This window comes from Oncorhynchus clarkii, chromosome 22 (genome assembly GCF_045791955.1).
Source record: "Oncorhynchus clarkii lewisi isolate Uvic-CL-2024 chromosome 22, UVic_Ocla_1.0, whole genome shotgun sequence".
NCBI classification, from domain to species: Eukaryota; Metazoa; Chordata; class Actinopteri; order Salmoniformes; family Salmonidae; genus Oncorhynchus; species Oncorhynchus clarkii.
Window position 1 is genome coordinate 38,815,397 of NC_092168.1, and position 16,212 is coordinate 38,831,608.

The 16,212-nt window shown below is 45.3% G+C and overlaps 1 protein-coding gene across 1 annotated transcript in view; it reads right to left on the minus strand.

Moving 5' to 3' along the window:
- LOC139380891 (voltage-gated delayed rectifier potassium channel KCNH8-like) overlaps positions 1-16,212 on the minus strand; it is a 187,192-nt gene that overhangs the window by 5,406 nt on the left and 165,574 nt on the right. Inside the window, exons 11-13 of the mRNA XM_071124042.1 lie at positions 11,973-12,187; positions 2,256-2,512; positions 1,021-1,121 (exon numbers count right to left, since the gene is read on the minus strand). Of these exons, the coding sequence (XP_070980143.1) occupies positions 1,021-1,121; positions 2,256-2,512; positions 11,973-12,187 (573 nt within the window). The remainder of the gene's footprint in view (positions 1-1,020; positions 1,122-2,255; positions 2,513-11,972; positions 12,188-16,212) is intronic.

Consider the following 16,212-nt stretch of genomic DNA (forward strand, 5'->3'; position numbering starts at 1 on the left):
ACCTGGATTTTGTTGAAGAGGCTTCCATTGAAGAACACCCTATGTTTTGTTAGACAGGTAACTCTATATCCACAATATAGCAGGGGGTGTAAAGCCATAACAAAAGTTTTTTCCAGCAACCGACTATGATCGCAAATGTCAAAAGCCGCACCAAAGTCTAACAAAACAGTCCCCTCAATCATTTGTGTAAGTGATGTACTTGTTGAATGTCCTTCCCTATAAGCATGCTGAAAGTTTGTTGTCAATTTGTTTAATGTAAAATAGCATTGTATCTGGTCAAATACAATTTTTTTCCAAAAGTTTACAAAGGGTTAGTAACAGGCTGACTGGTCGGCTATTTGAGCCAGTAAAGAGGGCTTTACTATCCTTAGGTAGGGGAATAACTTTTGCTCCCTCCAGGCCCGAGGGCACACACTTTCTAGTAGGCTTGTCATTGTTGATAGACAACCATTTTTTTCACCTCTTCCACACTTACTTTACGGAATTCAAAATTACAATGCTTGTCTTTCTTAATTTGGTCAGATATACGTGAATGTGTAGTGTCAGCGTTTGTTGCTGGCATGTCATGCCTAAGTTTGCTAATCTTGCCAATGAAAAAAATCAATAAAGTAGTTGTCAATATCAGTGGGGTTTGTGATGAATGAGGCATCTGATTCAATGAATAATGGAGCAGAGTTTTCCTTTTTGCCCAACATTTCATTTAAGGTGCTCCAAAGAGTTTTACTATCATTCCTTATGTCATTTGTCTTTGTTTCATAGTGTAGTTTCTTCTTCTTTTGATTCAGTTTAGTCACATGATTTCTCAACTTGCAGTATGTTTTGCCATTTATTTTGCCTCATCCCTCTCAACCACACCGTTTTTCAATTCCTCTTCACTCATTTTCTTAATGGTTGCGTGCTTATTAGTAACTGGGATAAATGTGTCAAGTGCAGCGTCAGGTTGCTCCTCATCACACATCACGGACCAACAAATATTCTTTACATCAACAACATAGGAATCACTGCACAACGTTGTATTACCTAGTCCTGGGGATGGTTTACCACTGTGTACCAGCCTGGAGCTAAACTCAAACTTCTGGGAGGAGTTCACACTGCTCTCTGTCTCAATACCATCCACAAACCTAGAGAGAGAGAGAGAGAGAGAGAGAGAGAGAGAGAGAAAGAAAGAGGGGAATAAAGATGAATAAACACACCAACATTGTTGTGGAGGAAGTTGAGCTCCATCAATTCAAGCCCTGCTTCCTCAGCCCTTTTTCTCTCCCATTTCCTTTTCTCCTCCTCTCTACTCTACCCGTTCCACCAATTCAGTGCCTTTTGAGTGTAACTCGCAACAACAACAAAAACTTGATTTCACCTCATTTTAACATTCTATCATAAAGAACACATTTTCAACTTCCTAAAAAACTACATTTCCCATCTCGAGATGTTAAATAAAAACAATACTATATTAAGTGCAGGGTTGACCGTATCAGGGTTGACTGTAACATGGTTGACGATTTAATCTTAAATCAGCCATAAATCCTCTTGATACAGAGGGAATATAAGCTTGTTATGTGGAACAGGGAGTGTAAATTGACTGCAAGCTTCACCCCAAAAATGTAATTGCTAAAACATTTCTAGCCTGTCTATTTATGAGTAATGGCGTTGACTTGTTACACTCCGTCGCGCTCAGTTTTCCACAAAACACCAGAAATTTTACAAAAAAAGTAGAACCAGCTCACCTGCTTTTACACTATGATTTGACTATTAGATGTTCCATTTTTATTTTGAGAAAAAAAAGGAATGGTTTCACCATATTAAACCGAGTTCAGTTCATGTAACAGGGTTGACCTTAACATGAGGGACAGACATTAATCACATGAAATAAATCATCTTCAGACTTTGACTTTGTCAAAGCAACAGACTAACTAGGACTTTACAATGATGTTGGAGATATTTTTGGATTAAGTGGGTTGAAATCGTCCTAGAAGTGAAACAGGGTTGACGGAGGGACATGACAAAATGCAGAATTTTAGCACTTTAGCAAGCCTTCATTCATAAAACAAAACAAATCTGATTTGATTGTATTCTCCATGTGGTCTATATTAAAGGGCACTTCATTTAATATAACAGGATTTTAAAATTCAATATTGGTGAAAAATGTATATTTATGTGGAACGACCCATTGGTTGAAAAACTTTGTGTGCGTGCATGCGTGATTTGTGTGTGTCTGTGTGTGTGTGTGTGTAGAATGACTGAGTCTGTGATTTCCCTACCTTGGACTGAGCTCCAGTGGCGCACTGCTGAAGCTGACCACAGGTATCTGCAGAGTGGGGGGGCGGGTGTGTTCTGAGGGGGGGCGGAAGGGTCGAGGGTGCAGCAGGGGCGAACGCAGGGGCGAGTTGAGAACCCTGGTCAGACGTCGAGGGGAACGAGGGGCACGCGACACAGAGCTCTGCTCTTCATCACCCTCCTCATCTTCCTTAATGGAAGACAGCTTCTTCACCAAACTTCCATTACTCTCCCAGTCCACCTGTGGAGAGATAAATGGGGAGAGAGAGAGAGAGCAAGAGAGAGTGAGGGAATGGGAGGGGGAGAGCAACCAAGAGGGAGGGAGGGGAGAGAGAGAGAGAGTGAGGGAATGGGAGGGGGAGAGCAACCAAGAGGGAGGGAGGGGAGAGAGAGACGTGATAAAGGTACATTCAACTATACAAAAGCATCAGATAAACTATATCATATCTAATTCCTTCAGCTTTTTCTCCAGAGTTAGGCTTTAGGAATAGGCTTTAGGAAAAGGGGAAGGGGCTAGATGCGTTTTTTTCAGACCAGGCTAGAGGCAAGGTTGAGTGGGGAATGATAATGATCCACAACACAAGAAGACCACAGTAGCCTAGAGTAGGTGCAGTAACACCACACTACCAGTGGGAGGTAGACTTGTACCATCTAGTCCCAGCTTCTCTCTATGAGTTTGATATCCATTCCTCACACACACACTTCCATTCATCCCTGCCCCCACCCCTCTCATCCATCCCTGCCCCTACCCCTCTCATCCATCCCTGCCCCTACCCCTCTCATCCATCCCTGCCCCTACCCCTCTCATCCATCCCTGCCCCCACCCCTCTCATACATCCCTGCCCCCACCCCTCTCATCCATCCCTGCCCCTACCCCTCTCACCCTGCCCTCCCCTACCCCTGTCACCCAGCCCTCCCCTACCCCTGTCACCCAGCCCTCCCCTACCCCTCTCACCCAGCCCTACCCTACCCCCTCACCCAGCCCTCCCCTACCCCTCTCACCCTGCCCTCCCCTACCCCTCTCACTCAGCCCCCCCTACCCCTCTCACCCAGCCCTCCCCTACCCCTGTCACCCAGCCCTCCCCTACCCCTCTCACCCAGCCCTCCCCTACCCCTCTCACCCAGCCCTCCCCTACCCCTCTCACCCAGCCCTCCCCTACCGCTCTCACCCAGCCCTCCCCTACCCCTCTCACCCAGCCCCCCTACCCCTCTCACCCTGCCCTCCCCTAACCCTCTCACCCTGCCCTCCCCTACCCCTCTCACCCAGCCCTCCCCTACCCCTGTCACCCAGCCCTCCCCTCCCCTCTCACCCAGCCCTCCCCTAACCCTCTCATCCTGCCCTCCCCTACCCCTCTCACCCAGCCCTCCCCTACCCCTGTCACCCAGCTGTCCCCTCTCACCCAGCCCTCCCCTACCCCTCTCACCCTGCCCTCCCCTAACCCTCTCACCCAGCCCTCCCCTAACCCTCTCACCCTGCCCTCCCCTAACCCTCTCACCCTGCCCTCCCCTACCCCTCTCACCCTGCCCTCCCCTACCCCTGTCACCCAGCCCTCCCCTACCCCTCTCACCCTGCCCTCGCCTAACCCTCTCACCCAGCCCTCCCCTAACCCTCTCACCCAGCCCTCCCCTACCCCTGTCACCCAGCCGTCCCCTCTCACCCAGCCCTCCCCTACCCCTCTCACCCTGCCCTCCCCTAACCCTCTCACCCAGCCCTCCCCTAACCCTCTCACCCTGCCCTCCCCTACCCCTCTCACCCAGCCCTCCCCTACCCCTGTCACCCAGCCCTCCCCTCTCACCAATCCCCTCTACCCCTCTCACCCTGCCCTCCCCTAACCCTCTCACCCAGCCATCCCCTACCCCTCTCACCCAGCCCTCCTCTACCCTTCTCACCCAGCCCTCCCCTACCCCTCTCACCCAGCCCCCCCCCCCACCCCTCTCACCCAACGTCAAATGAATAATACAACAATGTCCTCAGAGACAAACATGACTTCTAAAAGCCGATGAGCCAAACAAAGCAGGAATTAGTGGGCTATGAGATTACATGAGAAGGCGTTGTGTTGAAAGGACAAGCTAAATCTACTGGTCTTAGACCACAGGGAACACCTGATACAACACATTACTAAAGGGGGGAGGGGAAGGAGGGAGAGGCTGTGTTTAATTGTTCTGACCTTACAGATGCCAGGTGGTGCCAGTCGTGTGTGTGTGTGAAGGTATATCTCATCCACTATCTAAACAGTGAGTTTGTACCTGAATCCATAACACCTGTCCATAGGCCTCTTCAGTAAATGAGATAATGAAACCATAACACCTGTCCATAGGCCTCTTCAGTAAATGAGATAATGAAACCATAACACATGTCCATAGGCCTCTTCAGTAAATTAGATAATGAATGGGTGTGATATTTCACCATGTGGACAAGCCCAGACCCCTTTCTCTCTCTTCTCTGTTTTCTACTCTTCTCTCTGCTTTCACTTTGATCAAAGACTCTTATTGTTTTATTAATTTAACCTTTATTTAACCAGGGGAAACCCATTGATCAACATGACACAAACCATTTACAATTTCACATTACAACAAATTAAATTCAAAAGCGACTGATAAAATTACAAATCAATTACAACATAAATCAATACAGTGCAGTTATCTTACCACATTCCTCATCAAAGTCCTGAACTGGCTACTTCTCTCTCTCTCACGCTGTCTCTCTCAATTCAATTCAAGGGGCTTTATTCTCTCTCAATTGAATTCAAGGGGCTTTATTCTCTCTCAATTCAATTCAAGGGGCTTTATTCTCTCTCAATTCAATTCAAGGGGCTTTATTCTCTCTCAATTCAATTCAAGGGGCTTTATTCTCTCTCAATTCAATTCAAGGGGCTTTATTCTCTCTCAATTGAATTCAAGGGGCTTTATTCTCTCTCAATTGAATTCAAGGGGCTTTATTCTCTCTCAATTGAATTCAAGGGGCTTTATTCTCTCTCAATTGAATTCAAGGGGCTTTATTCTCTCTCAATTGAATTCAAGGGGCTTTATTCTCTCTCAATTCAAATCAAGGGGCTTTATTCTCTCTCAATTCAATTCAAGGGGCTTTATTCTCTCTCAATTCAAATCAAGGGGCTTTATTCTCTCTCAATTCAATTCAAGGGGCTTTATTCTCTCTCAATTGAATTCAAGGGGCTTTATTCTCTCTCAATTGAATTCAAGGGGCTTTATTCTCTCTCAATTGAATTCAAGGGGCTTTATTCTCTCTCAATTCAATTCAAGGGGCTTTATTCTCTCTCAATTGAATTCAAGGGGCTTTATTCTCTCTCAATTGAATTCAAGGGGCTTTATTCTCTCTCAATTCAATTCAAGGGGCTTTATTCTCTCTCAATTGAATTCAAGGGGCTTTATTCTCTCTCAATTGAATTCAAGGGGCTTTATTCTCTCTCAATTGAATTCAAGGGGCTTTATTCTCTCTCAATTGAATTCAAGGGGCTTTATTCTCTCTCAATTGAATTCAAGGGGCTTTATTCTCTCTCAATTGAATTCAAGGGGCTTTATTCTCTCTCAATTGAATTCAAGGGGCTTTATTCTCTCTCAATTCAAATCAAGGGGCTTTATTCTCTCTCAATTCAATTCAAGGGGCTTTATTCTCTCTCAATTGAATTCAAGGGGCTTTATTCTCTCTCAATTGAATTCAAGGGGCTTTATTCTCTCTCAATTGAATTCAAGGGGCTTTATTCTCTCTCAATTCAAATCAAGGGGCTTTATTCTCTCTCAATTCAATTCAAGGGGCTTTATTCTCTCTCAATTCAAATCAAGGGGCTTTATTCTCTCTCAATTCAATTCAAGGAGCTTTATTGGCATAGGAAACATGTTTACATTGCCAAAGCAAGTGAAATGGATAAACAAAAGTGAAATAAACAGTAAATATTACACTCACACAAGTTCCAAAATAATAGAGACATTTGCAAATTACTTAAAAGTACAGAAGGGAAAATAAATAAACATAAATATGGGTTGTATTTACAATGGTGTTTGTTTTTCACTGGTTGCACTTTTCTTGTGGCAACAGGTCACACATCTTGCTGCTGTGATGGCAGACTGTGGAATTTCACCCAGTAGATATGGGAATTTATCAAAATCAGGTTTGTTTTCAAATTCTTTGTGGATCTGTGTAATCTGAGGGAAATATGTGTCTCTAATATGGTCATACATTGGGCAGGAGGTTAGAAAGTGCAGCTCAGTTTCCACCTCATTTTGTGGGCAGTGCGCACATAGGCCGCTGTATGCTCACTGAGTCTGTACATAGTCAAAGCTTTCCTTAATTGTGGGTCAGTCACAGTGGTCAGGTATTCTGCCACTGTGTACTCTCTGTTTAGGGCCAAATAGCATTCTAGTTTGTTCTGGTTTTCTTTGTTAATTATTTGACACATTGGAAGAATTATCTTTCTCATGATTGTGTTGCTGTCCAGGGGCTCAGTGGGGTTTGTGTTTGTGAAGAGAGCCCCAGGTTCATCTCTCTGTAGGTGATGGCTTTGTTATGGAAGGTTTGGGAATCGCTTCCTTTTAGGTGGTTGTAGAATTTAACGGCTCTTTTCTGGATCTTGATAATTAGCGGTTATCGGCCTAATTCTGCTCTGCATGCATTATTTGGTGTTTTACGTTGTACACAGAGGATATTTTTGCCGAATTTTGCATGCAGTCTCTCAATTTGGTGTTTGTTCCATTTAGTGAATTATTGGTTGGTGAGCGGACCCCAGACCTCACAACCATAAACGGTCTATAACCGTTTCAAGTATTTTTATCCAGATCCTAATTGGTATGTTGAATTTTATGTTCCTTTTGATGGCATAGAATGCCATTCTTGTCTTGTATCTCAGATTGTTTACAGCTTTGTGGAAGTTACCTGTGGCACTGATGTTTAGGCCAAGGTATGTATCGTTTTTTTGTGTGCTCTAGGGCACCAGTGTCTAGATGGAATTTGTATTTGTGGTCCTGTCAACTGAACCTTTTTTGGAACACCATTATTTTGGTCTTACTGAGATTTACTGTCAGGGCCCAGGTCTGTGCAGAAGATCTAGGTGCTGTTGTATGCCCTCCTTGGTTGGGGACAGAAGCACCAGATCATCAGAGACATTTGACTTCAGATTCTAGTAGGGTGAGGCAGACTGTTCTAGTGCCCTTGCCAATTTGTTGATATGTAGAAGAGGGTGGGGTTTAAGCTGCATCCCTGTCTCACCCCACGGCCCTGTGGAAAAAGATGTGTGTTTTTTGCCAATTTTAAACGCACACTTGTTGTTTGTGTACATGGATTTTATAATGTCGTATGTTTTACCCCCAACACCACTTTCCATCAGTTTGTATAGCAGACCCTCATGCCAAATTGAGTCAAAAGCGTTTTTGAAGTCAACAATGCATGAGAAGACTTTGCCTTTGTTTTGGTTTGTTTGTTTGTCATTTAGGGTGAAGGGTGAAGTTGTGGTCTGTAGTACGGTAATTTGGTAAACAGCCAATTTGACATTTGCTCAGTACATTGTTTTCACTGAGGACATGTACACGTCTCTCTCTTTTCTCCCTCTCTCTCTCTTCTCCCTCTCTCTCTCTTTTCTCCCTCTCTCTCTGATCAGCACTCTTTTCCCCCCTCCTATCCTCCCCCGCTCTCCTCATCAGTCTGTCTCCTCCCTTCACAGTAGCATGTCTATGTTTAGTTCCCACTTCCTAATATTAGCTCAGAGCCCAAGAGGCAAGCAGGGGCTGCCTCACTGTGCGGGGGTGTAATCTATACGTCCATGGCTGCAAAGCATGCTGAAGTGGAAGCAAACGTGTGTGTGTGTGTGTGTGTGTGTGTGTGTGTGTGTGTGTTGGTGTGTCTACACGTGCACTACAGTGTGAACAGGGCTGACGGGTGTTCTCAGAACATTGTGTTAGTGTTCCCTGCAGCTCCTGTGTCATGAGACCCAGAACATTGTGTTAGTGTTCCCTGCAGCTCCTGTGTCATGAGACCCAGAACATTGTGTTAGTGTTCCCTCCAGCTCCTGTGTCATGAGACTGTCAGTCAGAAGTAAGTGAATCGGCAGAGACAGTGGGGAGGGAAAAATTTATTGCTGTTATAAAAAAATAAGCTATTTTCCCTCCTCCCTCCAGCACTACCCCCTAATCTAAACAGGGGCAAAGTGCACATCGTATTCTGGTAGACTATCAGTGTTCAGACTGTGAGGTGGTGTTTCTGCAGTAATTGTTTGATGAGAATAAGAAGGGCGTCACTGAAGGCTGTTGTTGTTTCTGGTTTGTCTTGTCTTGGCTTTCTGTTCTGTTCTCCACTCCCTGTGCTGGGTTTTAAATACATAATACACAGTCAAATCTGCATCTATTTACTCCTGAGGTGCTGACTTGCTGCACCCTCCACAACTACTGTGATTATTATTATTTGACCATGCTGGTCATTTATGAACATTTGAACATCTTGGGCATGTTCTGTTATAATCTCCAGCCGGCACAGCCAGAAGAGGACTGGCCACCCCACATAGCCTGGTTCCTCTCTAGGTTTCTTCCTAGGTTTTGGCCTTTCTAGGGAGTTTTTCCAAGCCACCGTGCTTCTACACCTGCATTGCTTGCTGTTTGGGGTTTTAGGCTGGGTTTCTGTACAGCACTTTGAGATATCAGCTGATGTAAGAAGGGCTATATAAATACATTTGATTTGATTTTATCTAAGAAGCACATTTGGACAACAGTCCACACCCCTGGCTGAATTATTAATGTTCTGAGACATAAACAAACACATGTACAGTACAATTCAAAAGTTTGGACAAACCTACTCAATCAAGGGTTTTTCTTAATTTTAAACTATGAAATAACACATATGGAATCATGTAGTAACAAAAATATTGTTGAACATGTATTGAACATGTAAAATGTATTTTTTATTTGAGATTCTTCAAAGTTACCACCCTTTGCCTTGATGACAGTTTTGAACACTCTTGGCATTCTCTCAACATGCTTCACCTGGAATGCTTTTCCAACAGTCTTGAATGAGTTCCCACATATGCTGAGTACTTGTTGGCTGCTTTTCGTTCACTCTGCGGTCCAACTCATCCCAAACCAACTCAATTGGGTTGAGGTCGGGTGATTGTGAAGGCCAGGTTATCTGATGCAGCACTCCATCTCTCTCTTTCTTGGTCAAATAGCCCTTATACAGCCTGGAGGTGTGTTTGCGTCATTGTCCTGTTGAAAAACAAATGATAGTCCCACTAAGCGCAAGCCCGATGGGATGGCATATCGCTGCAGAATGATGTGGTAGCCATGCTGGTTAAGTGTGCCTTTAATTATAAATAAATCACTGACTGTCACGAGCAAAGCACCATCACACCACCTCCTCCATGCTTCACGGTGGGAACCACACATGCAGAGATAATCCGTTCACCTACTCTGCATCTCACAAAGACACGGCGGTTGGAGCCAAAAATCTCAAATTTAGACTCATCATACCAAATGACAGATTTCCACCTGTCTAATGTCCATTGCTCGTGTTTATTGGCCAAAGCAAGTCTCTTCTTATTGGTGTCCTTTAGTAGTGGTTTCTTTGCAGCAATTCGACCATACATTTTTTTATCTCACAAGTGTAACTCTGTGTTGTTGTTTTTGTTGCACTGCTTTGCTTTATCTTGGCCAGGTCTCAGTTGTAAATGAGAACTTGTCCTCAACTGGCCTACCTGGTTAAATAAAGGTGTTCTCAACTAGCCTACCTGGTTAAATAAAGGTGTTCTCAACTGGCCTACCTGGTTAAATAAAGGTGTTCTCAACTAGCCTACCTGGTTAAATAAAGGTGTTCTCAACTGGCCTACCTGGGTAAATAAAGGTGTTCTCAACTGGCCTACCTGGTTAAATAAAGGTGTTCTCAACTAGCCTACCTGGTTAAATAAAGGTGAAATAAAAATAAAAAGGACTGATTCACACAGTCTCCTCTGAACAGTTGATGTTGAGATGTGTCTGTTACTTAAACTTATCCTCTGCAGCAGAGGTAACTCTGGGTCTTCCTTTCCTGTGGCTGTCCTCATGAGAGCCAGTTTCATCATAGCGCTGGATGCTTTTTGCAACTGCACTTGAAGAAACTTTCAAAGTTTTGAAATGTTTCATATTGACTGACATTCATGTCTTAAAGTAATGATGGACTGTCGTTTATTTTTGCTTATTTGAGCTGTTCTTGCCATAATATGGTATTTTACCAAATAGGGCTGTCTTCTGAATACGACCCCTACCTTGTCACAACAGAACTGATTGGCTCAAACGCATTAAGAAGGAAAGAGATTCCACAAATGTACTTTTAACAAGGCACACCTGTTAATTGAAATGCATTCCAGGTGACCAACTCATGAAGCTGGTTGAGAGAATGCCAAGAGTGTGCAAAGCTGTCATCAAGGCAAAGGGTGAAGAATCTCAAATATAAAATATATTTTGGTTACTATATGATTCTATTTGTGTTATTTCATAGATTTGATGTCTTCACTATTATTCTACAATGTAAAAAATAGTAAAAATAAATAAAAACCCTGGAATGACTAGATGTGTCCAAACTTTTGACTGGTACTGTATGTATGTAATCTCATGCACGTGCACACACACACGCACAGGCACATGTTCACACACACACACACACAGGCACATGTTCACACACACACACACACAGGCACATGTTCACACACACACACACACACACACACACACACGCACACGCACACACAGGCACACACACACACACACACACCTGCACAGTGAAGCAGCCCCTACTTTCCTCTGGGGCTCTGAGGTTAGATTAGACATTAGAAAGTGGGAGCTTGAAATAAACATGTTACTGTGAAGGGAGGAGTGATATGAGCGGAGTCGGGGCAGGAGCGCGTCCTTCCCTATCCTCCTCTTCCCCATCCTCCCTCTCTCCTCCTTGCTGTCTGGGCTATTTTTATCAGGCAGCATCCAAATTTAGCAGGAGCTGTGGGGACACAGCCAGTCAGGGAGAGCCCCTGCCTTCCCCCGTGCTATTTTTAGCTCCAGCACACACTCCAAAACGCTGCACGCTGCTATTCCTGTCTCGTTGAGTTTGACTCCGCTGCATACAGCCAGCCAAGTGTGTGTGTACGGAAGGGTGGATGTGTTTTTAAGAAGCGAGAGCCCGAGCTAGGGTGAGCAGTGTTTATGTATACAGTGCATGATGTGCCCTCTGAAGGTGAATGTACCCTCAGGCTAGATCAGAACCAAGCCCTTCAGAGCTTTATACTGCAGCACTAGGAGATAACAGAGACAAGAGAGGGACTCCATTTTGTTACTGGTCTCACCACTCTCACACAGATATGAGAGGGACTCCATTTTGTTACTGGTCTCACCACTCTCACACAGAGAGACACACAAGTGTGCACGCAGGCACACACACAGACGAACCCGTCCCTCCTCGCTCTATTGATCAAACAAACCAGGTAGAGCTGTAGAGCTGTAAGCTGTAGAGCTGTAGGCAGGCTGGTGTAAGAATGAATGTAATGACTGTTGTCTTTTTATTGAGGGAAATATTACAATTAACAATGTACTAGTGTGTGTCTGTGTACACGTGTGTGTGTCTGTGTGTGCATGTTTTTACTGCATGTGTGTGTGTGTGTGTGTGTGTGTGTGTGTTTTTCTTTACTGCATGTGTGTGTTTAGTAGCGTATGCATGCCTGCGTTGCAGTTCGACTCACGTCAGCTCCGTGACCCTCTCTGAGGTTATAGGTCAAATCATGTTGTATCTCAGAGATGAACTTCTGGGCGTACTCTGGGTAGAGCCGGAGAACCTCCCTCAGTCCCTTCAGACTGATGTACTGCAGGTCACAGTAGGTCAGAGCCTTCACGTTGGCGTTCGTCTTAATCACCTGCTTCTTGGTCAGGGAGTCACTGCCGATCAGGTCCCCTTTACCTGAGGGGTTGGAGCGAACACACACACACACACACCTGTTAGTCTCTTTGAAACCATCACAGGCATTCTGTGCTTTAGACTGGGTTTTTGTAATTATTCCAACATCAGAGACATTTTATATGAGCCTATTAGTGTCTCGTATCAGAAAAGAACATGAAAGGGTCGGCAGTGGAGATGGTGTGTACGCTGGTTATTTATGTGTGTAGGTTTGATGCAGCTCAGTTAAATTATTCAGGGATATTGCGTACATCACAGGAGGTTAATGGGACCTTTATTGAGGAGAAACGGGCTCGTGGTAATGACTGGAGCGGCATCAGTGGAACGGTATCAAATACATCAAACACATGGTTTCCAGGTCATTGATGCCATTCCATCCGCTCCGTTCCGAACGTTATTATGAGCCGTTCTCCTGTGGACATGTTTACAGTGTGGATAATGATTATCAATAGTAGTGGCCTAGGGTCATAATGGCTTCCCATACATAATTGGGGGCTCTTTGTTTCATTGCACTAAATAAATGATGAAAATGTACAGCTGTGTGTGTGTGTGTGTGTGTGTGTGTGTGTGTCCATCTGTGTCTGTATTAACCCTCTACCTCCCCTGTCTCCTCTCTACCTCTGTTAACCCTCTACCTCCCCTGTCTCCTCTCTACCTCTGTTAACCCTCTACCTCCCCTGTCTCCTCTCTACCTCTGTTAACCCTCTACCTCCCCTGTCTCCTCTCTACCTCTGTGTTAACCCTCTACCTCCCCTGTCTCCTCTCTACCTCTGTTAACCCTCTACCTCCCCTGTCTCCTCTCTACCTCCCCTGTCTCCTCTCTACCTCTGTTAACCCTCTACCTCCCCTGTCTCATCTCTACCTCTGTGTTAACCCTCTACCTCCCCTGTTAACCCTTTACCTCCCCTGTCTCATCTCTACCTCTGTTAACCCTCTACCTCCCCTGTCTCCTCTCTACCTCCCCTGTCTCCTCTCTACCTCTGTTAACCCTCTACCTCCCCTGTCTCATCTCTACCTCTGTGTTAACCCTCTACCTCCCCTGTTAACCCTTTACCTCCCCTGTCTCATCTCTACCTCTGTTAACCCTCTACCTCCCCTGTCTCCTCTCTACCTCCCCTGTCTCCTCTCTACCTCTGTTAACCCTCTACCTCCCCTGTCTCATCTCTACCTCTGTGTTAACCCTCTACCTCCCCTGTTAACCCTCTACCTCCCCTGTTAACCCTTTACCTCCCCTGTCTCATCTCTACCTCTGTTAACCCTCTACCTCCCCTGTCTCCTCTCTACCTCCCCTGTCTCCTCTCTACCTCCCCTGTCTCCTCTCTACCTCTGTTAACCCTCTACCTCCCCTGTCTCCTCTCTACCTCCCCTGTCTCCTCTCTACCTCCCCTGTCTCCTCTCTACCTCCCCTGTCTCCTCTCTACCTCTGTTAACCCTCTACCTCCCCTGTCTCTTCTCTACCTCTGTTAACCCTCTACCTCCCCTGTCTCATCTCTACCTCTGTGTTAACCCTCTGCCTCCCGTCTCCTCTCTACCTCTGTGTTAACCCTCTACCTCCCCTGTCTCCCCTCTACCTCTATGTTAACCCTCTACCTCCCCTGTCTCCTCTCTACCTCCCCTGTCTCCTCTCTACCTCCCCTGTCTCCTCTCTACCTCTGTTAACCGTCTACCTCCCCTGTCTCCTCTCTACCTCCCCTGTCTCCTCTCTACCTCCCCTGTCTCCTCTCTACCTCCCCTGTCTCCTCTCTACCTCTCTGTTAACCCTTTTTCCTCTGCTGAGACCTGGCTAGATGTTTGGTGTTCTCTACTGCTCTCTGCCTGCCTCGACGTACAGCTTTGGATGAATAACCCAAGTGTTTTAATAATGTCATATCCATCCATTATTCATCTCTGAGCTGTAATGTGGCTCACCTGCATGCCTGTCTATTGATGTGTGTGCCATGATTAGAGATATAGGCCGGGAGCTTGGAGATAAAAAACCCTCTCACTCACAAAACCTCTAACACACATACACACACACACACACAACCTCTAACACACACGCACCCTCAAACGTGCAGATATACATATACACACACACACACAACCTCTAACACACACGCACCCTCAAACGTGCACATAAACACACACACACACACACACACACACACACACACACATATAACCTCTAACACACACACACACACACACACAATCTCTAACACACACACACATATAACCTCTAACACACACACACAACCTCTAACACACACACACACACACACACACACACACACACACACACACACACACACACACAATCTCTAACACACACACACACACAACCTCTAACACAAACACACACACACACATATATAACCTCTAACACACACACAACCTCTAACACACACACACACACACACACACACAATCTCTAACACACACACACACACAACCTCTAACACAAACACACACACACACACACACACTCTGTGCCACAGCTCTGATCAATCATCATTCCAATACCACCTGACCTTTTGAGACCCTGACATGTGGATCTATGACACACATACATCATCTAGTACACTCTACGGGCCAAACCGTCACCACAGCCTCTTCGGAAAGCGTATTTAGTCAGTCTTGTGGTATTAGGGGCCGATCCCACAGGAAATTAGATTTGGCGGTGTAGGACCAAGACAGAGGACAGGAATGGCCAGGGGATGAGCTTCTAAGACTGTGACACAGGGAGAGGAGATTGAGAGATCGGAAAGCAGGGGATGAGCCTCTAAGAGTGAGTTAGAGGACAGGGGATGGGCCTCTAAGACTGAGGGCACGGAATGGGCCTCTATGACTGATTTAGAGGGCACGGGATGGGCCTCTAAGAGTGAGACACAGAGCGGAATCAGTGACTGGGATCCTAGGAGAGTATGACCACCATATTATATTTAAGCAATACGGGCCGAGGAAGTGTGGTATATGGCCAATATACCATACCTAAGGGCTGTTCTTACCCTCGAAACAATGTGAAGTGCCTGGATACAGCCCTTAGCCGTGGAATAATGGCCATATACCACAAACCCCCGAGGTGCCTTATTGTTATTATAAACTGGTTACCAAGGTAATTACAGCAGTAAAACTACAAATTTTGTCATACCCGTGGTCTACGGTCTGATATACCATGGCATTCAGCCAATCAGAATTCAGGGCTCAAACCACCCAGTTTATAATATACTGTACATTATACACTCCAGGACAATATACTGTTATAAACTGATGTTGATCAACATGTCTGGTTGAAGGGTCACCAAGCTGTTCTCATGGGAAGACCCCCTGTCACCTTTGATCCTGAGTAGAGGAAGTCCAGTACAATATATATATCCCATTTAGCAGATGCTTTTATCTAAAGCAACTTTCAGTCATGCGTGCATTTTATATATGGGTGAACCCGGGAAACGAACCCACTACTCTGGCATTACAAACGTCATGCTCTACAAACTGAGCTTCAAAAGATACAGTACATGACAGGTAATACATGGTGGATAATAAACTCAGCAAAAAAAGAAACATCCCTTTTTCAGGACTCTGTCTTTCAAAGATAATTCGTAAAAATCCAAATAACTTCACTGATCTTCATTGTAAAGGGTTTAAACACTGTTCCCCCATGCTTGTTCAACGAACCATAAACAATTAATGAACATGCACCTGTGGAACGGTCGTTAAGACACTAACAGCTTACAGACGGTAGACAATTAAGGTCACAGTTATGAAAACTTAGAACACTAAAGAGGCCTTTCTACTGACTGAACACCGAAGGAAAGATGCCCAGGGTCCCTGCTCATCTATGTGAACATGCCTTAGGCATGCTGCAAGGAGACATGAGGACTGCAGATGTGGCCAGGGCAATAGATTGCAATGTCCGTACTGTGAGACGCCTAAGACAGCACTACATTGAGACAGGATGGACAGCTGATCGTGCTCGCAGTGACAGACCACGTGTAACAACACCTGCACAGGATCGGTACATCTGAACATCACACCTGCGGGACAAGTAC